The sequence below is a fragment of the Sarcophilus harrisii genome, chromosome 3, assembly GCF_902635505.1.
Source record: "Sarcophilus harrisii chromosome 3, mSarHar1.11, whole genome shotgun sequence".
NCBI lineage: Eukaryota > Metazoa > Chordata > Mammalia > Dasyuromorphia > Dasyuridae > Sarcophilus > Sarcophilus harrisii.
The window spans coordinates 461,907,121-461,931,817 of record NC_045428.1 but is presented as its reverse complement, the minus strand read 5'-3'; the positions used below and the strand labels follow the sequence as shown (position 1 = coordinate 461,931,817).

The 24,697-nt window shown below is 33.6% G+C and overlaps 1 protein-coding gene across 3 annotated transcripts; it reads right to left on the bottom strand.

Annotated features, from left to right (window-relative positions):
- Nucleotides 1-653: 653 nt before the first annotated feature.
- Nucleotides 654-6,438, bottom strand: LOC100929309 (olfactory receptor 150-like). 3 transcript variants are annotated; one of them, XM_003764337.1, is made up of 2 exons: nt 6,430-6,438; nt 654-1,577 (listed from the first exon to the last, which is right to left on the bottom strand). In XM_003764337.1, exons 1-2 carry the CDS (start codon nt 6,436-6,438, stop codon nt 654-656), a joined length of 933 nt encoding a protein of 310 aa, XP_003764385.1. The 3 variants fall into 3 exon arrangements, with proteins under 3 accessions (XP_003764385.1, XP_012400560.1, XP_003764384.1); XM_012545106.1 differs by lacking the exon at nt 6,430-6,438 and adding an exon at nt 5,321-5,335 and having other exon boundaries at nt 654-1,580; XM_003764336.1 differs by lacking the exon at nt 6,430-6,438 and adding an exon at nt 3,686-3,694.
- Nucleotides 6,439-24,697: the final 18,259 nt, after the last annotated feature.

Genomic DNA, 24,697 nt, shown 5'->3' with positions numbered 1-24,697 from the left:
ATGAACAGAAGTTTAATTTCTTCAACTGTAAAATGAAGGGTTTAGATTAGGAGACAGGTGATGGCATATCAGATATTTCGCTGATCCTTGAGTCAGGAATAAGAATTCAAATCCAGTCCAATGCTTACAAGTTCTACCATCTTCAGAAAGACAAAACCTCTGTGTGCTCAGTTGTCTCATTTGTAAAATTGGGTAATAACAGTACTTTCACTCCTACCAAGGTTGTTGTCCAAACATAAAAGAGATAATATTTGTAAAAAAAATATTTTAAAGCTTAAAGTGCTATCCTTCCCTGCCCACATCTATTCTACTCTAAAAAATGCAGGAAAGTAACTGACTTCAATATCAAATGAAAGAATTAATGGGTGCCCTCATTGCTATTTTACTGTTTGATCCTAAAGTACCAAGTAGTTCTTCTCTTTAATATATTACATTTTGCTATTCATTGTTTATACAACTTCCAATTGTGAGTCACTCAAAAATTTTTACTTGTAGAAGGGAAATGATTTCACAGAGATAGAGGAAGAAGGATTACGAAGAGGGACATATGAGTAGATCTTGTCTCCCTGAGAAGGCAATATTATCAATCCCTTTAAAAGAAAAAATAGCATCAAAAAAGTCTTTGATTCCATCACCAATGATTTTTCCACTGTTTATGAAAAAAACCTTTTCTCTAGAAGTTTCTTCAGTGCAACTTTGACATCTTTGTTTCTGAGACTGTAGATCAGAGGGTTCAACATGGGGATCACTATGGTATAAAACACAGAGGATACTTTTCCCTGATCCATGGAGTTGGTAGAAGGTTGCAGATACATGAATGCAGTTGAGCCAAAGAATAGAGAAACAGCCATGATATGGGAGCTGCAAGTGCTGAAAGCTTTAGAACGGCCTGCAGTGGATTGGATGCGAAGGATGCTAAACAGGATGAAAATATAAGAGCTGAGAATAGTCAGAGTTGGGACAAAAAGATTAAATGAACTAAAAGCCAGAAGCACTACTTCATTGATGTAGGTGCTAGAGCAGGAAAGCTTGAAGAGGGGAAGAAGATCACAAAAGAAATTATTGACAATGTTGTCTTTGCAAAAGTAAATTCTAAGCATACATCCTGTGTGAACTGTGGCTCCAACCACAGCCATTGTCCCCACTCCACCCACTAGCCAGGAGCACAACTGATAGGACATGATGACGTTATATAAAAGAGGGCTACAGATGGCAACATAGCGATCATATGCCATTACTGCCAAAATATGGCATTCAGAAATTATAAATATGAGGAAAAAATAGAGCTGAGTCATACACTCAGGGTAAGAGATGATGTTTTTCTCTGACACAAAGTTCACAAGCATTTTGGGGGTGATGACAGTGGAATGACAGAGGTCAATGAAAGATAGACAACTGAGGAAATAGTACATGGGGGTGTGGAGGTGGGAACTGAGCCCAATTAAGATGATCATGCCCAGGTTCCCAACCATAGTAACTACATAGATTCCTAGGAATAGGAAGAAAAGTGGAATCTGGAGTTCTGATTGATCTGTTAAGCCTGCAAGGATAAACTCAGTCACTGCAGAGTAATTTTCCTTCTCTGGGTGGTGGACCTGTGAGACTGAAAAAAGAAGTAGCATATTAGATAGAATTTACCTCCCTACCAATCTCCACACACAAAGGATGTTTACACAGAATAGGCAACTTTAAATTATGGAACCCAGGACATTTTTCATCTTGGGGGGCTGTGGACACTATCACTGGTCACTGTGTGAGAATATCAAAATCATTACTAATATATTTTAGTCTTACAGTGATGGGACATGTGAAGACTCCTGTTGCAAAAGAGTTATACCCAACTTTTCCTCATTCTATCCAAAGCATACATGTATTATTGATACACTGAATTAAATCTACTGATAACAAGAGCTCACGGATAAAAGAAAGAAATGACTTCCAGCTCTCTATTTTTCCCACTCACTGGGGTGTTCATCTATCTAGCTCATCATATTTTTGAAACTCTACACAGAAGCAACCTTTGCTGGATATTAAAGATGAGTGGTCCCTACTGGGATAGGGATCATGGTTTCAATCACTTTTTTAGCGGAAAAAAGATTCTGGGGAAGAGTCAATCACTATAAAAAATTATTCAATATAAACATGAGGCTTCTTTATTGAAACAGTTATCCAATGGATTGGGAGGATTTAATTCTTTCTGATTCCCAGTATCTTTGTACATTTCTCTATTCCCCACAGATACATTTCTAGGTCTATTCTATTCCAGGTTGGCAATGGAACAATGGAGTTAAAGAAATAAGATTTCACAAAGACCTGGGTTACCATAGTGGAGAGTTTGGTTGAAAGAATCAGGGGAGGTGAATTAAAGCACTCACCCTCCACTGCTGGATCTTCATCAAAACACTCTTTGGAACACATAGCATCAAAGTCAGGAATGATAATACCTTTGCTTGCTTTTTTTCTGTTGTGACTAAAGCATAATATTTGATTTCTTAACTGCCCAATCAAGCAGCTCCAAGAGATAGCATTTTAATTATTACTTTAACCTAAAGGTTTTTTTTTAACTTTAGAATAGAAACTATCATCTCTCAATCTTATTATAACTGACAGTTTATGGGATATTAGAGTTTTGTTATTAATATATAGTTTCTAGGGACCTTGTTAGAAACTCACAGAATTATTCAAGGTCTTATCTCAATAGGGATACAGGCTCTTCTGGGAATAAATAATGGTTGTTTTCCATCCTGTTACATAGTCACCGTTTATCTCACTATAAACTCCAAAAGCTCAACCATTAACCAGAGAACTCTCTTAGTTCTTTGGCTATTTAGTAGGTTCCCTTATGAAGTAGTTTTTTTCCTCATACTCTTTCAAGTTCTGGAGGTGGGAGTTAAAAAGATCAGATATTCAGATACAAGACTGAGTTCATAACTAGATGATTCCTACAATACTTCTGCAGATTTTGAAGCTAAGAAAATTCTTTGGGGAAAAATGAAACTGAGAAAAATGAAAATATTTTCTATACTATTTATTTAAGCTCTTTTATAAATTCAAAATCAGTGTCAATTTCAATAAATAAATTATTTGATTATATCTTAATTTATTCTCAAAGTATTCACAATTTTTTTTTACCATATCTTTGATGTCATTGATATAAGAAGTGCCAAGTGGAACAATAGCTTTTATCTTACACTAAAGAACTTGTACTGCAACCTTCCCAACTGAACCTCCAGTTCTAAGCATGGGTCTCACTAAATGGAGAGATCCCATAGAATTAGCTTTAAATGCTAAGTTCCCATTTTCTTGATATGCGTCTTAAAGCAGAAGTGTCCAATATAAAATCTGTGACACTTCATAGTATATAGGAATAAAATTAAAATGTAATGTTTTACAATAAATAAAAGAGAATTGAATATAGAATAAATATATAAATGAAAATGCAATAGAACATAAAATTGTTAACATGTGATTTTCTAAACCAATATTCAGCCAACAGGGATTCTTTTGGATGCTTGATGATCTGTATTTTGATTTGAATTTGATAACAATGCTATATAGGACTACCACTATTGACATGGCTCTTCCCAACTGGACCTCCAATTCTCACCTTGGGTCCATGCTGATTGATGACAACTCACTATATTTAGCTGACTCCCAATATTAGACAATACCATTTCCATGCTACTATGCCCATGAACACCCCCCAAACCCTACTTTCTTCATCTTACTATCAAAACAGAAATCGAATCTATGCTTAAGGACAGAGCATCATTTGAGCCCTCTGATTCCATTCACCAATTCTGTTATTTCCCAAGACCAAATTCCCACCCTGGGCATTACTCCTCCATATATATTATATCCCTGATTTGAATGCAACATAATTGAGGGTAAATTTACTATTTTAAATCTTCATCCCTAATCCCTATGTACCTAGTATATAGCAATCATTTTAAAAAATCTTTTCATTCATTTTAGTCTTAGAGAATTTCTGGATATACTGAGAGATTAAATAATTTGTCTAGGAAAACACATTTCAATATATCTTGAACTCAAGACTTAAAGCCAAGATTCCAAAACCTGAAAACAGTTCTCTATCCATTATATCATGTTTTCAGTTTTGTTTGGTATATTCATTTTTTAAGTAGTTAAATAAAATTTTTATTAAAAATAAGGAGGCAATAAATGAATAATATAGCTAAATAAAATGTATTATTGAATGTTTTTCAAAACATAACCCTGGAACTTTACGGAATCTGGCTCTGTCAAATTCTCACTGAAGCTTTCAGAAGATCTCAGTTGCATACCAGTTAATACATTTATATATTTTAATTAATTAGTTTAATTAACAATTACTTCACTTTAATTCATTCAACTAATTAACTATTGATGATTATTATGTATTACGTTGCATACAATAATTTAAGTAATCAATTATTCTTAGTTGAAATAATTTTTATCTAATACATTAATACATTTATGAGCCTGGGTAAGTTACTTAACCCTTCTGGACTTTCTATACTCATCTACAATAAAGATGGAGTTAGACTACAGAAGCTTTGAAGGAGATTTTTTTATACTTCTGTAATAGTCAAACTGACCATTTCTTATGGGTTGCATAGAACATGTACAGGTTTAACTCTTTGTTACCATTTCGTTACACTGAACATAAAAGATTTTGATCATTAATGTGGTCCCACATATGATGAAAAAGTACCCTCCCAAATGGCTGCTGAAACAGAAAGGTTGATGCATCTTTAAAAAGAAGAGAAATCTTTTTTTCTGAGATTTCTTGATTACATTTATCCAGATAATAAGATTCCAATGAAAGATGGAGAGAGATTCTCTATCCTAATATTATGATGATTCTGTTGCCACTCCCCATGTGAGGTATGGGCTCAATGAAACTGATGTGTATACATAGTTCATGGTATTCCTTGAACTTTTGTTCAATATTAGATTAATTGTGTACCCTCTGATGGATTTGCCCTTAAGAGTTCAAAAAATCTGGAGATGCTATTAAATGTCCAATTGACAGAATTAAACAGGTGTTATAATGATGCTCATGAAAGATGGTAGAGAGCAGACACTACTTTCTGTGACCTCTTCTGACCTTCTCTCAAACCAACAACAGATTAAGCCTCTAAACTGGTTTTGGAGTTAGAGAATCCACAAATATTTAAAGCACAACACATTTCCAGAAGAAAATACCTTGAAAGAACATCAGAACAGGTCTGTTTCAAATGGGTAGTCTTCTGAGCCCAGACCACAGCACAGGAACAAAGAGCTGGGACAGGGAGTCAGAGCATTGCAGCTTCTACACACTCAGTCTTCTATGAGTGTCTTAGGTTACTCTGTCCTGGTTGCAAGTGGGTGATCTAGCAGATTTGCTACAAAAAGCAAATTGTAAACCACTGAACCTGGAAGCATAGACCCATGATTACCAAGCACCAGAAGTTGATCAGCAGAACTGACCCAGGGGAAACTAAAGTAATTGTTTCTCTTTTGCTTTAGGCACAGACCTAATTTAAAAACCCTCAATTAAATACTAAATTTAAAATTCTGAAAATAAAAGGGGAGATTAATAAAATTGAAAAAAAGAAAACTATTAAATTAATAAATAAAGCTAAGTTGGTTTTGTGAAAAAAACAACAAAAAATAGATAAACCTTAATTTGATTAGAAAAAGGAATGAAGAAAATCAAATTGTTTGCCTCAAAAATAAAAAAGGAGAACTTTCCACCAATGAAGAAAAAATTAGAGCAATAATTGGGAATTAATTTGCCCAAATATATACCAATAAATTCAACAATCTAAATGAATCTTCAAAAATGAAGATTGCCCAGGTTAACAGAAGAGGAAATAAATTATTTAAATAGTCCCATTTTAGAAAAAAAGAAATGACAAAAGATATTAATAAACTCCCTAAGAAAAAAAATCTCCAGGGTCAGAGGGATTTACATGTGAATTCTACAAAATGTTGAAAGAACAATTAACTTCAAATTATTTGAAAAGATAGGGAAAGAAGAACTCCTTTCAAATTCCTTTTATGACACAGACATGGTACTGATACCGAAACCAGATACAATGAAAACAGAGAAAGAAAATATAGACTGATTTCCCTAATAAATATTAGCAAAGAGATTACAGAATATTTTCCCCAGGATAATATACCATGACCAAATAAGATTTATACCAGGAATGCAGGGTTGATTCGATATTAGGAAAATTATTAGCCTAATTGACCATATTAATAACCAAACTAACAAAAACCATACAATCTCAATAGATGCAAAAAAAGCACTTGATAAAATCCAGCACCCAGTCCTATTAAAAATACTAGAAGTATAAGAACAAATGGACTTTTCCTGAAAATGATCAGTAGAATCTATTTAAAAACCATCAACAAGTATCATATGTAATGGGGACAAACTAGAACCATTCACAGTAAGATCAGGGATGAAACAAGATTGCCCACTATTACCATTACTATTCAATATTTTAATAGAAATGTTAGTTTTGGTGATAAGAGAAGAAAAAGAGATTAAATGTATTAGAGTAGGCAATGAGGAACCAAATTATCACTCTTTGCAGACAATATGATGGTATACTTAGAGAATCCTAGAGAAACGACTAAAAAAAAAAAAAACTACTAAAAACAATCCACAAGTTTAGAAAAGTTGTAGGATACAAAATAAATCCACAGAAATCATTAGCATTTTTATATATTACCAAGAAAGTCCAGCTGCAAGAGATACAAAGAGAAATTCCATTCAAAATAATTGTCAGTAGTATAAAATACTTGGAAATCTAGCTACTAAGGGAAAGTTAAGAACTATATGAAGACAATTACAAAACACTTTCCACACAAAGTCAGATCTAATAAGTTGGAAAAATACCTAGTGCTCATGAGTAGGCCAAGCAAATATAATAAAAATAATAATACTATCTAAATTAATCTACTTATTTGGTGCCATAGCAAGCAAACTCCCAAGAAATTATTTTCGGAGTTAGAAAAAAATAATAACAAAGTTCATGTGGAAGAACAAAAGGTCAAGAATTTCAAGGGAATTAATGAAAAAAAATGCCAATGAAGGTGGCCTAGCTGTGCCAGACCTAAAACTATATTATAAAGCAATGGTCATCAAAACCATTTGGTACTGGCTAAGAAATAAAATAGTAGATCAGTGGAATAGGTTAGAATCACAAGACAAAATGACTACAGCAATCTGGTATTTGACAAACCCAAAGTCCCCAGCTTTTGGGATAAGAACTCAGTATTTAACAAAAATTGAGAAAATTGGAAATTAACATGGAAGAAACTAGGCATTGACCCACATCTAACAGCACATACCAAGATAAGATCAAAATGAGTTCACGATTTTGATGTAAAGAGTGATTATTATACGCAAAATAGAGGAACATAGGATAGTTTACCTCTCAGATCTGTGGGGAAGGAAGGAATTTATGTCCAAAGAAACGATCAGCAGGATGATTTCTGAGAGGCCTAGAGAGACTAACATGAACTGATGTTAAGTGAAATGAGCAGAAACAAGAGATCATTATACATGGCAACATATAATTTTGTATTATTATTATATGACATTATATAATGATCAATTCTGATGAACATGATTCTTTCCAACAGTGAGATGATTGAGGCCAGTTTCAATGATCTCATGATGAAGAGAGCCATTTACACTCAGAGAGAAAACTATGGAAACTGAGTATGGATCAAAGCATAACGTTCTCACTTTTTGTTGTTCATTTGAATTTTGCTTTCTTAATCAATTTTTTTACCTTTTTGATCTGATTCTTCTTGTGCAGCAAAATAATTGTACAAATATGCTTACATATATTGGATTTAACATATATTTTAACATGTGTAACATATATTGGATTAGGTGCCATCTAGGGGATGAGGTGGGGGGAAGGAGGGGAAAATTTGGAACACAAGGCAATGCAAGGATCGATGTTGAAAAATTATCCATGCATATGTGTTGAAAATAAAAAATAAATATTAAGTTGCACCAGTTAAAAATAATTGTAGGAAAAAATAATGGTGTTTACTATAGCACCATTGGAAAGCACTTGGAAAGAATAGCCAATAGCTTAGATGTTTGATCAGAGAGCCTAATGCAGAGGTAAAATTGAAATATCTAATAAGCAAAATTCTATGAATATTATGTGATCTCATGACACTTAAATGTTATCATTCCAACTGATTATAGCCGTAGTTACAAACTGTTACAGTATCAATGCTGATTTCATTAGGATTTATAATTAGCACTGTGATGTTTCCATGGTTAGTATCCTTTCTCTCTGTAGAGAATAAACAACCTTCCCATGACTGCTTTATATCAGTTTTTAAGAACTGTTTTTCCTTATGCTTTTTGAGAAACCCCTTAATCTTCTCTGCTAGGCCTTAATTCCTTAACTTAATTCCTTTACTTAGAAGACTCCTTTAGTAATTAACTTTAGATCAGAGTCTAAATCTATGACTCTAAACAAATTTTAGAGCATTAGAACCTGAAAAAGATAGTAGAACAATTTTCCAGCTGAAAACAACTTGTAAGGTCAGCAGAAAAGGTTTGTTATACCAAAGTGAAAGTCTAGTGCAGTCCTGGCATAAGCCACATTAGCACAGCCTCGACATGGACTAAATACCATCAAAGCATGAGTAGACCTTGGGCCTCTGAATCATCTACAATAATGGTAGTTTTCATACTTCTCAGCCCAGAGACATCAAAGACAGTTTGGAAGGTTGGTAGGAAAACTTAGTCTCACTAGGGTGAGAGATTCTTGGGAAATCAGCAAACCAAGACAGGTATTAGTGGCAGTGGCAGCTTCTGGTGGTCTCAGACCACAAGAGGTCTCTTTACTAGAATTAATGAAATACTCTGTTGCTTTAGCACATTAGAACTTACAGTGGAGCAAAAACTATCCTAAAAATTCCAGGGCAGAAGAGAGTTGCTTAGAAGTTGAAAGCTGAGTAATAGGCTGCAATAATGAACAAACTATGGTGACAAGAAAGATCAAAGCACACACGTAGAAGAAGATGATGGAATCAAAGCTCTTACATCCAAAGTGACCAAGAAAAATATGTATTAGTCTCAGACCATGGAAGAGCTGTGCTTTTACTTGACATTCAAATAAAAAAAATAGAAGAAAAATGCAGAGAAATGAGGATGAAGCAAAAGGAGATGCAAAAGATAACACAAAAAGCTAATGAAAAGACAAATACCTCAAAAAGCAAAATTGATCCAATGGAAAAGGAGATACAAAAGCTCACTGAGGAAAATCATTCCCCCAAAATGAGAATTGAGCAAGCATAAGATAATGATCTTTTTAGAAATCAAAATACAATAAAACAAAAGCAAAAGAATGAAGCAAAATAGGGAGAGGGAGTGAAGTATCTCATTGGAAACTGAACTGCAAAATAGATCCAGGAGAAATCATTTAAAATTATTGGTCTACTTAAAAGCCATTATCAGCAAAGGGGCTAAACCTCATCTTTCAAGAAATTATGAAGGAAAACTGTCCTGATATTCCAGAACCAGAGAGTAAATAGAAATCGAAAGAATCCACCAATTTACTTCCCAAAAGAGATCCCCAAATAAAAACTCCCAGAAACATTATAACCAAATTCCAGAATTCCTTAGTCAAAGAGAAAATATTGCAAGCATCCAGAAATAAAAAATTCAAGTATAGTGGAAATATAGTTAGAACAACACAAAATTTAGCAGCTTCTACTTTTAAGGATCAGAGGAATTGGAATATGATATTCTGGAGAGCAATGGGATTAGGATTACAATCAAGAATCACCTACCCAGCAAAACTGAGTATAATTCTTCAAGAGAAAAAGTGGAAATTCAGTGAAATAGAGGAATTTCAAGCATTCACAATGAAGAGAAGAGAACTGAATAAAAAAATTAAATATAGGACTTGGGGGAAGCATAAGGAAGTAATCAGGAAAAGGAAATTATAATGGACTTAATAAGATTTATCTATTTACATTACTACATGGAAGGATGATACTTATAACTCATAAGAACTTTCTGATTATTATGGCATATAGAATGAATATATGTAGACAAAAGGCACAAGTATGAGTTGAATATGAAGGCATAATATCTAAAAATTAAATTGCGTGGTATGAAAGGAATGTATAGGAGCTACAAAATCATGCATATCTAACTAACAACTATTAGGCATAAAGCCTAAAAGAGATTTTTTAAAAGTAAAGAGATCTATATATTTAAAAAAAATTATAATAGGCCTTTTCTCAAAGCAAAGAATTGGAAATTGAGGGATGACCATCATTTGGGGAATGGTTGAATAAATTGTGATGTGTCCTGATCTTGGAATACTATTCCTCTATATCTGTAGGAAATGATGAATAGAAAGCTCTCAGAAAAATGTGGAAAGTCCTACTTAAGTCCATGCAAAATCAAATTTATGTACAAAGTAAGAAAAAAGTATAAGAATGTTTAGATGAAAGAATCCAAGAAAGATTTCATGAAGAAGATAGAATTTGATCTGTACCTTGAAGGGTATGTAAAATGTGAATATTCAGAAAGCTGAAAAGAAAGTAATCCTGATAGAATAAATAATCAAGTCATTACTCATCATTGGAATTTAGCAGCTTCTGCATTAAAGATTCAAAGGGTTTGGAATTGTGGAAAGCAAATGAATAAGGATTACAGTTAAGAATCACTTACACAGTAAACTAAGTATAAATCCTTCTTGGGGGAAATAGATAATCAATGAAATGAAATCTTCCAAGCATTCTACATGAAAAGAGCAGAGATGAATAGAAATTTTGATTTTCAAATAAAAAAACTTAAGAGAAGCATAAATAAGTCAAGTAAGGAAAAACATAAAAGTTTCCATAATGTTAAACTCTTTACATTCCAACATGGGAAAATGATACTTGCAACTCATAAGAACTTTCTGATTATTATGGCACTTAGGAGTATACATAGATAGAGGGTATAGATGTGAGTTGAATATGATGGATTGTTATCTAAAAAATCAAGTTAATGGGTAAGAACAAGAAATATACTCAGGGAAAGTGAAAGGGAAAGCTAGAATGGCCTAAATTACTTACTGTAAAAGAGGTGCAAAAGAGCTTTTACAACAGGAGGGAAGATGGGGGAGATGGGAAATGGGAAGAGTGAATGTTATTTTGATCATAATTGTCTGAAAAATAGCATACCACACATTCTTTGTATATAGAGATTTATTTTACCCTATAGAAAAGTAGGAGGGGAAGATCATAAGAGAAGGAAGGAGTGATAGGAAGCAGAAAGATTAGGGTAGCTAAAAGAGAGAAACAAACATCTTTGAAGATGGACAGGGTGAAAAGAAAGAGAATAGGATAAATAGGAAATATACAGTAATCATAACTTAAATGTGAAGTAATTTTATAGCAGATTACCCTGAGAAAGACTTCATTTCTCAAATATGTAGAGAACTGAGTAAAATTGGTAAAAACAAGAGCTATTTTTCAATTGATAGTCAGTGGACATAAACAGGCAGTTTTCAGACAAAATAGTGAAAACTTTCTATAGCTATATGAAAAAAATGTTCTAAATTACTATTGATAAAGAAGTACAACTTATTAACAACTCTGAGATACTACTCCACACTTACAAATTCACTAATATAGTAGAAAAGGAAAATGACAGATGTTGGAGTGGACATAGGAAAACTGAGAGGCTAAAGCATTTTTAATGAAGTTGTATACTGATCTAACCAGTCTTCAAAGCAATTTAAAACTATGCCCATAGGCTGCATACCTTTTGATCTGGCAAGACCAGATTTATATCTCAAACACAAAAGCTATAAAAAATACAAAAGGAAAATGACCTATCTGTACAAAATATTTAAAGCAGTCCATTTAATACTTTCAAAACATAAATACTGAGAATATCTATAGTGACTGGATAATGGCTGAACAAGTTGTTGTATATGATTGTGATGGAATATTATTGTGATATAAAAGATGATGAGGAAAATGCTCTCAGAAAAACCTGGAAAGACATATAAACTGATGGAATGTAAAATGAGCAGAACCAGAATACTGTATATAATAACAGCAATATTATATGATCAATTATAAATGACTTAGATATTCTCAGCAATATAATAATCCAAAACAATTCTGAAGGATTTGTGATGAAAAATGCTATCCATCTCTGGAGAAAGAACTAATAGAGTCTGAATGCAGATATAAGCATTCTTTTTCTTTAAATTCTTTAATTTTCTCTTTTGTTTTGTTTTTTAGTCTGTGTTTTCTTTAACAACATGACTAATATGGAAATATTTTTTACATCCCTGCACATGAATAACCTATATCAAAATGCTTGTCAAATAAGGATGGTGGAGAGTAGATAGGACATTACCTGAGTTCTAACTTCCCTCAGAATCAACACTAAATCAAGCTTCTGAATGGATTTTGGAGTGACAGAATCCACAGACATTCAGAGTGTAAGAATTTTCCAGCTTAAAATATCTTGGAAGTATTTCAGGAAAGATTTCTATCAATTGGGCAGGGGGTAATATGGATCACCACTAGTAAGTGGTGTGTGATCCTCCAAACCCCAGTATAGGCAGAAATTAGCCAGACCCACCCAAGGCAGTGGGAAAGCCAGCAGTACCATCGTCTTCAGAGTAGTCACTGAGAGGACCCTGCAAAAGAAGCTTGGTGCAATCTTGAGACCCTGTGCCCTATGAGCAAAGTGTAACTTTTTAAAATGAGCAAAAAAGCAAAATGAAGTTACTATAGAGACAGGGAAGTTACTATAGAAACAAATATAGAAGAGGAGAGGAAAGACAAAATGCCTTCAAGTGAAGGATAGGAATTGTTCTCCAGAGCAAAAGGCTTTCTTGGAAGAGTTCATAAAGGATCTTAAAAGAAAGAGAGAAGAAAAATGGAGGGGGAAATGTGTACTACACAGGAGAATTATGAAAGGTGGGAAAGGAAGTCAACAGCTTGGAAAAGGAACCACAGAAATTGACTGAAGAAGACAACTTTTTAAAAAGAAAACAACTACCATGAAAAGGAAGAAAATATGCAAAAGAAAATAAGTTCTTTAAAAAGAAACTTGATGAAATGGAAAAAGAAAATAACTCCATAAAAATACAATTGGCAAACTAGAAAAAAAATCCATGAAGAAAACAACTCCTTTAAAAGTATAATTGGCCAAGGCAAAAAGACATAAAAAACTTAAATGAAGAAAATAATTAACTAAATTTAGAATTGGATAAATAGAAATGAATGACTCAATGAGACTTCAAAAATCAGTCAAACAAAATTTTTAAAATGAAAAAATGGAAGAAAATGCAAAATACCTCACTGAAAAAACAACTTACCTGGAAAATAGATCCAGGAAAGATAATCTAAAAATTATTAGGCTACCTGAAAGCCATGATAAAAAAAAAAAAAAACAAAAAAACAAAAAAAAAAAAAAACGTCTGGACAACTATAAAGGACAATGAAGCACTGCTTTCTCTTTGAGGTGTGTCATGGAGTCTGTACACCTCAGCTGGTAGGGCAAGCCCAGGAGGTTAAAAAGGGGCTTGGCCTCTGAGACAAGAGATTGTGTCTGGTAGGAGTTAAAGGAGCTGCTATAGATTTCTTGAGATGGCAAGGGGTGTGTCCTCTTGCTAGATCTCCTCTTGGGATGCCGCACTAACTTCAGAAGCCTCCCTTCTGAGGCTCCACCTACGCAGTTCTGAGTGGGCAGGGCACAGGCAATCCCAGAAGAGAGGCAGCATAAAAAGACAGCCCTGAGCAGATCTTGATCTTTTTCTTGTACTCCTGCTCTCTTTTGCTCCTGCACTCCTGCTACCCTTACTGAGAGGATGACTGAATAAACACAGAATGATTGCACCTCCTGATTGGTCTTCTCTGTGTTATCCAGGTTGGAGCCCAAAGATTGGTAAGTTTGGCCTAGCCATGCCACCAACAGGTGGGCAGTTAGAGTAGCTCAAAGGTGATGCCACTAGGTTAGAGTAACCCAAAGGGCACGCTACAGACAACATCTTTCAAGATCTCATTCTATATCAGATGCAAAATTATATTATAAAGTGGTAGTTAATACAACCATTTGGTTAAAAAATAGAATAGTAGATCAGTGGAATAGGTTAGGTTCGCAAGACACAATAGTCACTGACTATGATGATCAGTATTTGATAAATCAAAATACTCCAGCTTCTGGAATAATAACTCATTAATTGATAAAATTGCTGGAAAAAAACTATAAAATAGAATGGCAGAAAGTAGGTAGTGACCCAACATCTAGCACCCTATACCAAGATAATGTCAAAATGAATTCATGATATAGATATAAAGAATAATACTAAAAGTGAATTAGGAGAACAAGGGATAGTCTACCTCTCAGATTTGTGGAGAAGAGGAATTTATGGCCAAAGAAAACCTGGAGAATATTTCAAATAGATACTTTTGATTACATTAAATTAAAAAGGTTTTGCACAAAAAAAAAAAAAAAAAAAAAAACTAATGCAGCAAAGATTAGAAGAGAAGCGGAAAGCCAGGAATTTTTTTTTACAGCTTCCTTTTTAAAATATATAGAGAACTAGGTAAAATTTATAAGAAGATAAGCCATTCCCCAATTGACAAATGGTCAAAGCATGTGAAAAGACAATTTTTAGATGAAGAAATTAGTCATTTCTAAGTAAATGGAAAAAATGCTCTAATAACTATTGATTAGAGAAAGGCAAATTATGACAATTCTTCTTTATACTTCTCAGATTGGCTAAGATTCAGGAAAAGATAATTATGAATGTTGGAGGGGTTGTGGGAAAACTGGGACACTAATGCATTTTTAGTGGAGTTGTTAAATGATCTATCTGGAGAGTAGTTTGGAAATATGCCCAAACAGCTATAAAACTGTGCATACCCTTTGGTCCAGAAGTGTTTTTATTGAGTCTGTGTCCCAAAGAGATCATAAAAGAGGGAAAAGGACCCATGTGTGCACAAATATTTGCAGCAGCCCTTTTTGTAGTGGCAAAGAACTGGAAATTGAGTAGATACCCATCAGTTTGGGAATGTCTTGATAAGTTATGGTATATGAATGTAATGGAATAATATTTTTCTATAGGAAATGATGAGTAGGCTGATTACAGAAAAGGCTGGAAAGACATAAATTGATGCTAAGTAAGTAGAACCAAGAAAACATTTTATATTGTAAAATATTGAGTGATGATCAAGCATGATTGGCATTTTTTACAATGTGGTGATTCAAAGCAATTCCAGACATCTTGTGATGGAAAGTGCCCTCCTCATCCAGAGAGAGGATTATGGAGACTGAATATGGGTCAAAGAATAGTATTCCCACCTTTATGGTTATTTCTGTCTTTCCCATCTCTGCACCTTTGCCTCTCTGTCTCTGTCTCTGTCTCTGTCTCTCTCTGTCTCTCTGTCTCTCTGTCTCTCTCTCTCTCTCTCTCTATGTGTGTGTGTGCGTCTTTCTGTCTGTCTCTCTCCCCTTCACCTGTCTCTCTATTTCTGAATCTCATTTATGGCATGGGTAAAGGTCTTAAAATTGTGGAAAATAGTCGAAACGCAAAATATTGGAGAAATGTAAATTCCCCAATTTATAAGAAAAAAAGAAAAGGATATAGAGTTGAAAGTCTACATATTATGATGCAAAAACATACATATTAGAGAAATGATATAGATTTTATATTTGAGGATTCTAGTAAAATAATTTATATCTGTGATGTAATCCTTGTGAGCAAGATGGGAGACATACAAATTCAATCACTCCAAATTTAGATGAATGACTTGAAACCAAAAAAGCAATTACTTTTTTTTAATTTTTAAATTTTTGAATTGAAAGTTTTTTTAATTTCAAAACATATATAAGGATTTTTTTTTTCAAAATTGACTCTTGGAAAAAATTGTGTTCCAATTTCCCTCCCCTTCTTCCCACTCCCTCCCCTGGATAGCATGTATTTTGATACATGTTAAACATGATAAAAATATATGTTAAATCCAAAATAGGCATACATATCTACACAATTATCTTGCTGCATAAGAAAAATCAGATAAAATGAGAAAGAAAATAAAATTCAAGCAAACCACAGCAAAAAGAGTAAAATGCTATGTTTGTAAACCACCCTCAGTTCTCACAGTCCTCTCTGTGGGTGTAGATTGCTCATTATCACAAGATCACTGGAACAGGCCTGAATCATCTCATTGTAGAAAAGAAAAACGTCCATCAGAATTGATCATCAAATAATCTTGTTTTTGCTGTGTACAATGATCTGATCATTCTGGTTCTGATCATTTCATATAGAATCAGTTCATGTGAGTCTCTCAGGCATCTCTGAAATCATCCTGCTGATTATTTCTTATAGGACAATAATATTCCATAACTTTCATATACCAAAACTTATTCACCCATTCTCCAACTGATGGGCATCCACTCCATTTCCAGTTTCTTGCCATCATAAAAATGGCTGCTGCAAATGTTTTTGCACATGTAAGTCCCTTTCCCTCCTTTAAGATGTCTTTGGGATAGAAGTCCAGTAGAAATACTGCTGGATCAAAGGGTATGCATAGTTTGATGACCCTTTGGACATAGTTCCAAATTGCTCTCCAGAATGGTTGCATCCTTTCACAATTCCACCAACAATATATTAGAATTCCAGTTCTGAGAGGAGTGTGTTTATATCTCAGAGTTATCTTAATTTGCATTTCTCTGATCAATAGTGATTTAGAGCATCTTTTCTTTTTTTTTAATTTTAATTTTTTAAAAATAACTTTTTATTGCCAGAACCCATGCCAGGGTAATTTTTTACATTATCCCTTGCACTCACTTCTGTTCCGACTTTTCCTCTCCCTCCCTCCACCCCCTCCCCCAGATGGCAAGCTGTCCTATACATGTTAAAGAGGTTACAGTATATCTTAGATACAATATATGTGTGCAGAACCGAACAGTTCTCTTGTTGCTCAGGGAGAATTGGATTCAGAAGGTATAAATAACCTGGGAGGAAAAACAAAAATGCAAGCAGTTTACATTCATTTCCTAGTGTTCTTTCTTTGGGTGTAGCTGCTTCTGTCCATCCTTGATCAATTGAAACTGAGTTAGATCTTCTCTTTGTCGAAGAAATCCACTTCCATCAGAATACATCCTCATACAGTATCGTTGTTGAGGTATATAATGATTAGACCACCTTTTCATATGACTAGAAATAGTTTCAATTTCTTCATCTGAAAATTGTCTGTTCATATCCTTTGATCATTTATCAATTGGATAATGAATTGAATGCTTATAAATTTAAGTCAAGTCTCTATATATTTTAGAAATGAGGCTTTTATCAAAACCCTTGAATGTAAAAATATTTTTCCAATTTATTGTTTCCCTACTAATCTTGTCTGCATTAATTTTGATTGCACAAAGCCTTTTTAACTTACTATAATCAAAATTATCTATTTGGTGTTCAATAATGAGTTCCAGTTCTTCTTTGGTTACAAATTCCTTTCTTCTCCACAGATCTGAGAGATAAACTATCCTATGTTCTTCTAATTTGCTTATAATATCACTCTTTATGTCTAAATCATAAACCAATTTCAACCTTATCTTGGTATACAGTGTAAAAAAAAAAGCAATTACTAAGGGGTTGATGTCATCTTGAATGGATTTTTCCAAAAGAATGATCCAGTGATCCGTTTTTTGTTTCAGTATTGTTTATCAGTACTTCAATAGCTAGATGGCAGGCATATCAACTTTAATGTTAATATGCTATTAGCTGGGATATTTAATGTACTACTAAATAAAAGGCTTAAAAACTAGTTCATTGTATCATCTAAAGAGATGAAATTTAATAGAGATAAATATAAAGTTCTTCACCTTGAACCAGGAAATAAACTGTAAACATATATTGGGAGATGCATCATTAGGCAATAATAGTTAGAATGCTTCAAAATAAATATATTATTTTATACACAAGGGAATCTAAGAATTTGATGCCCTGCCTTCACATAAAAATCACTCTTAAAAAAGGATGAAGAAAAGTACAAGGAGATCTACTATTTTGCCCAATGAGAAGGTCACTGAGAGAAAAATGAAAGGATCTTTGAGAGCAAGTGATAATACTATCATGTTAGAAAAGGAGAAGGAAGATAAGCAGATGTGAACCCTAAATTAGGGGAGTAGTATTTAATGTTTTTAAATATATAAAATAAAACAAGAACAAAGGAAACTGTTGAAATACAGTTATTATATATATATATATATATATATATATATATATATGTATGTATGTATGTATGTATATTCACAAATCTGCTCTAAGGACATGGCTAAAGTAAGAAATAAGTACCTACACTATGACCAAATTGTCTTTAGGAGAGGAGAATAAACCTCATAACACTCCATGTGTTTCCTTATATTATCTTTGATGTTTATTTAAAATCAACTTCATTGAAGACAGTTTTAAATGGAGTAGTTGTTAATAAGTAACCTAAAATGCAGAATCTGTTTTTTCATGTAGAACAAATGATGCTAATATAAAAACCCAATACCCTCTCTTATACTTATTAAGGTTTGATGATGCTGTGGGAGTTTAATGACTGGCTCTCACAGGTGATATAGGAATTTTTTTTGTTTTTTGTTTTACTTTTTATTTTGTTATTATTATTAAAGCTTTTTATTTTCAAACCATGTGCATAGATAATTTCCAACATTCACCCGTGTAGTACTTAAAAATATTTTAAGAAGTGATCTATATGTTTCACTATTGTCTAAGGGGTTCACAATACCAAAAAAAAATTAAAATCTTTGCTTTAGAGAATACAAGTATTGCCTTTGGTTTTTTGACATATAAACACAGAGGAACTTTTCCAACTATTCCCTTTTTCAAAGCCCCCTAAAGATTTTAGTAGAAATGCAGCATTTAAATTAATCTCCTAGGTTGCTTCCTCCCAAGAGTCACAAGGAAATTTTTTCATGTCAGGTTCATTACACTGATAGCTGTAAAACTGTGTTATTTTCCTTCTGCAGAACAGTGATAGTAGAGTGGGTGAGAGATTTGGGATTGGATTGCACTTGCCCAATCATAGATTGTAAATAATTAAAATTTAAAATTCAACGAAGTACAAGAAAAAAGATTATGAGATACTTAACTTACCCTTTTATCTTAAGGAATTCAATTTTATTTTAGTCGCATGATACTTAGTGATAACATTCTCTCTGATCCCATTCCAGTGTTTAAGGACACTCACAAGTATGAGTGCCTTTATTTTGTAGTTTAAGTTTTATTTTTATGTATTTTGATTTTTCAACAACTTTCATAAAAGAGAGAGAGAAAATGGAGGAATTGATCTTATCTGTCAAGGGACTAAAAGGCAGCAAAATGATATGCACATTTAATTGCACACACACACACACACACATGTATTTTTACATTGAGTTTCAATGATATAGATAAATCTTTTTCATCAATTAAGCATAATGTAGTTTGGAGGTTCTTAATTCGGGGTTTGTGAACTTGAGTTTGTTTTACATCATTCCTACAAATCACAATTCCAATAATAATAATTGAACTATGTAAAGAAATATTAGTTGTAGAGATTAAAGCAAAACACTTTTGTTAAGTACTAACTATGTGCAAGGCATCAAACTAAGTGCTAGGGATAGAAATACTATACTTAGAAAATTCTTGCCTTTAAGAAATTTACTTTCTATTGGGAAACACAATATGTGTGTTGATAAATAAATACAGGAAATACTCAAAATAAATACAAAGAAATACCAAGGCAAGAAATCTCCTAAATAGAGGGTTCAAAAAGGCACTTTGTGTGAATTAGCATTTGAGTCTTAAAAGAATACATGGATTTCTTGCCATTTGGCAGCTCTGTCTTTCATTAGTTAGTTCTAGACTACAGAAACAGAGCAGATTAGATTGGCTGCTATTATGAGCATGGTCCTAACTAAGTACTGAGTGCAAAATGAAATGAATTGATTGCAATGTGTGACTCTAAGTATGTAAGTCGAGTGGAAATTTTTAACTTTTAGCCCAGCACATAAGTCTGCAGTGAAAAAACAATGACAGAGACTAAAACCAAAGGGTAACCAAAGAGTTCATCACTTTGGATCTGCAGAACTTCCCAAAAGGCTAACAATGACAGAGTTCAGCAAAAATCTATGAAACTCAGCTATGTAGAAACCAGAAGTCCCCAACAGTTCAGTAACTTACAGAGTTCAAAACAGGTATGCATTGAATATAACTCTCCTCAGATCAATTTTAAAGCCAAGAAATAGCTTGGAATATTGGATAAACAAACAAAAAGAACTCTACAATAAAGAATTATTAGGGTGACAGAGAAGCAGAAAACACAGAGAAGACAAAGATTACAAAACATCTATAAGTCAAGTACCAGAGAAAAATGCAGATTAGACAAAAGCCCCAAAAAGAATTCCTGGAAAAGTTAGAGCAAGAGCTAAAGGGGAGGGAAAAAAGTGATTTTAAAAATCAAATAAGAGCGGTAGCAGAAAAAAATTGGAAAAAATAAGAACTATATAAGAAAGTTGTGAAATAAAAATAATTAACATTTGTACAGTGCTTACTATGTCCTAGATCCTGTATTAAACATTTTGCAATTTTTTTCTCATTTGATCCTCCCTACAAGCTGGGGAGGTTGGTTCTATCATTACTGCTATTTTACAAATGAAGAAATTGCTTCAAATAGAGGTTAATAGACTTGTTCAGGGTTACAATGTTTGAGATTGAATTTGAACTCAGATTTTCCTGACACTGGGCCCAGGATCTATCCGGTGCTCCACTTTTCTGCCCCCTAGAGAATTAATGCTTCAGGTAGGAGCAGAGCCAAGATGGCTGAGAGGAGACACAAAACTTTATCTGAGCTCTTTTAGATGTCCCACAATATAACAACAAATTAAGCCTCTGAACTGGTTTTGAAGTGACAGAACCCACAAATATTTGGAGTGTAACAAATTTCCAGTAGAAGATAATTTGGAAGAATTTCAGAAAAAGTCTGCTTCAATTGGGCATGGAAGGAGGTAGCAGTACAGAGACCCAGGGCAGTGTGGGTTCCCCAACTGGGGAATACACCAGGAGCAATCTACAGCAGTGTTGGCTGCTGTTTTCAAGCCACTAGATAAACAGATTAGCTGTAAGACATCCAACACAAATACAAAAGGCAAATAGTGAGCTACTAAACCCCAGAATATTGAAAGACCTGTCCATGCCCACCCAGCACCAGAAGTTATTCATCACTGATCAGCACAGCCACTATCACATGTAGAAGTTTGGACAATATTCCCTTTACCCTAAAAGCAGACCTGAACCTTTAAAAAAAATGAGCAAAAAAGCAAAAAGAACTCTGACCATAAATAGTTTTTATGAAGAAAGAGAATAGATTTCAAACCCTAAGGACACTAAAAGCAGATTATCTCCAGATGAAGCCTCAAAAGGTGATAGGAATTGGTCCCCATCTCACAAAGTTCTCTTGGAAGAACTCAAAAAGGATCTTAAAAGAGAGTTAGAAGAAAAACAGGGGGAAAATATCCACACTCTAAGTATACCCATAACAGAGATATAAAGTTTTCAAGTGTTCTTTCTTTTTTACCTTTGCAAGAGGGTTTGGAAAAGGAAACACAGAAATTATCTGAAGAAAACTTAGAAAATAGATTTAGTGAAATGGAAAAAAACATATAAATCCTTACAAAATAGATTTGACGAAATGGAAACAGAAAACAACTCCCTAAGAAACAAAATTTGTAAAGTAGAAAAAAAATCCATTGAACAAAACAACTCATTTAAAAATTCAATTGGCCAAATACAAAAGGAGCTAAAAAAGGCAATTGAAGAAAATAATTCACTAAAAATTGGAACTGAACAAATGGAAATGAATGACTTGATGAGACATCTAGAATCAGTTAAACAAAACAAAAAAAAAATGAATAACAAGAAGAAAATGTAAAATACCTCATTGGAAAAACAACTGACCTGGAAAATAGATCTAGGAGAGACAATCTAAATACTATTAGACTTCTTGAAAACTGTGATAAAAAAAGAGTCTAGATATCATCTTTCAGGAAATCATCAAGGAAAACTTCCCTGACGTCCTATAACCAGAAGATAAAATAGCCATTGAAAGAATTCACCAATCATCTCCTTGAAAGAGACCCCAAAATGAAAAATCCAAGGAATATTGTAATTAAATTTCAGAATTATAGGTCCAAGGAAAAAAATATTGCAAGCAGGCAAAAAGAAACCATTCCAATATTGATGATCCATAATCAATATTACCCAGGACCTAGCAGCTTTCACTTTAAAGGATCGAAGGGCCTGGAATCGGATATCCTAAAAGGCAAAAGAATTTAGATTGCAGCTAAGAATCAACTATCCAGCTAAATTGAGTATTATCTTTGAAGGAAGAAGATGGACATTTAATGACAGAAATGAATCTCATTTACTTCTGATATAAAGACCAGAGTTGAACAAAAAACTGATCTCCAAATACAGAATTCAAGAGAAGCATAAAAAGGTAAAAAGGAAAGAACAGTTGAAAACTCTATATCTCTGTTATGAGTATACTTAGAGTATGCATATAATTTGATTTTGTGATAATATGAAAAAGGAACTAGAGGTGTAAAGGGGATTGTATTGGAAAAAGAGGAAAATGGAAGCAAAATGAGCATCTCACAAAGAGACAAAGTATACCTATTATAATTGAGGGAAAGAAGGGAAAGGGATGAACATTGTGTGAATCTTACTCTGATAAGATTTTTCTCAAAGATAGAATATCAGACATATTTGGTTTCACAGAGGAACTGCTCTCACCTTATAAGGAACTGGGAGGGCAAGGGGAAAGGAAGGGAGTAACTTAAGAGAAAGGAGGACAGAAATAGTAGGGGAAAGGTATAAGAAAGGGGGAGAGCTGTAAAAAGAAGGACTTTGAGGGAAATAGTGATTGGAAGCAAAGTACCGGGGAAGAGAGAAAGGGGGAAAGGAAAGAGAAAAGCATTTGCAGCTACATAATGTTCATGTCTCTTTTCTTTGAAATAGACTAAATTTTAAAGAAATTATATTTCTTAAACTTGAGCAGTTTATTTTCAATAAAGTAACTCTTCCCCTACCACAACAATCATATTCTATAATACAAATACCCAAAAGAATTCCCAGAAGTATTCATATAGCTACTTCATTAGTGACCAACTTCTGAATTAATTTAATCCTATTAAAATATCCTATTTTTAGGATTAAATAAATTTTAAAAATCCTATTAAAATAGTAAATGTCTGAGGACAGGTTTGAACTTCATATTCAGCACTCTTTCTACTGGGCCACGAGTTGACTTGCAGCAGTTAGGGATAATGCCTTCACTAATTTTTTCATATCATACGAGAAAAGTATTTTATTGTTGTTGTTTAGTCACATCTCATTCTTTGTGACACCATTTGGAGTTTCTTGACAAGGATATTTGAACAGTTTATCACTACCTTCTCCAGGAAGCAATCAGGGCTTAAGTGACTTGCCCAATATCACACAGCTATTAAATTTTACCTCATGTGTGCCTGACACCAAATCTACCACTCTATCTAATGAACCACCAGCTGCATGGGGTGTTCATAGAAAACTAGCAACTCTGGTAGAGGGCTTGCTGAACCCTTTTTAGGGCTGCATGTTCAGTGACCACACCACAGTAAAACTGTCTTGGCAGATACAATAAACCAGGTTGAAGGTAACCAACGGGTCTCAACCCTTTTATGAGTTACAGTGTTATCTACCCCAAGCATGTGAAGATTTCACCAGTAAAACCGCAGGACACAAACAAGGGATGTTTAAAACAAGCACTGTGGAGCACTTAAAGTCTAGTCAGACATTAAAGACACCATAGTCATCCACTGCATGCCAAGTCATCACCAATTATCATACTTTGTCTTGTCACTGGACTTTGAAGATTCTGGACAAGAAAGTGAAGTTGATGACTTTGTGCAATTGTGCCCCCACTTATATTTAATTCATAAGCAAGTCAAGATATTACCCTGTTATGTCATTGGTCCTCTTCAAAAATGAAGGATGGGCAACTACAGACTGACTAACGAATATTAAGGTTTAATAGAGTTTTGAAATTCAATCATTAAGGGGTAGCTAGGTGATGCAGTGGATAGAGAACCAGTCCTGAAGTCAGGAGGACCTAAGTTCAAATCTGGCCTCAGACACTTATCACTTTCTAGTTGTGTGACCCTGAGCAAGTCACTTAACCCCAATTGCCTCGGGGAAAAAAAGGAAATTCAATCATTAAGACTGATCCATCTATATCAATATTTAGCTAATTACTTTCCATATAATATGGAAGACTGTGAAGTATTTTGCAAAAAAACAAACAAAAGCAAAATTGTCTGCCATGTTTATCAGATTCCCCTGATCTAATAGTACAATATAATTATATAATCTATCATGATCTTTTTGGTAAAGCTGTATTGGTTTTTATTGAGCATAATATCCCTGTTTCCATAATGACTTGTAGAGTTTTTAAATTTTTTGTCTGAATCTGTGATTTCATTACAGAAGACCAACTAATTTAGAAAATTAGTTATTTTCAAGTCTGAGAAGTTAAATGGCTTGCTAAGTGTCACATTGCCATTCTATGTCAGAAGTGGGATAAGAACCAAATTTTTCCTGACTTTAAGACCAAT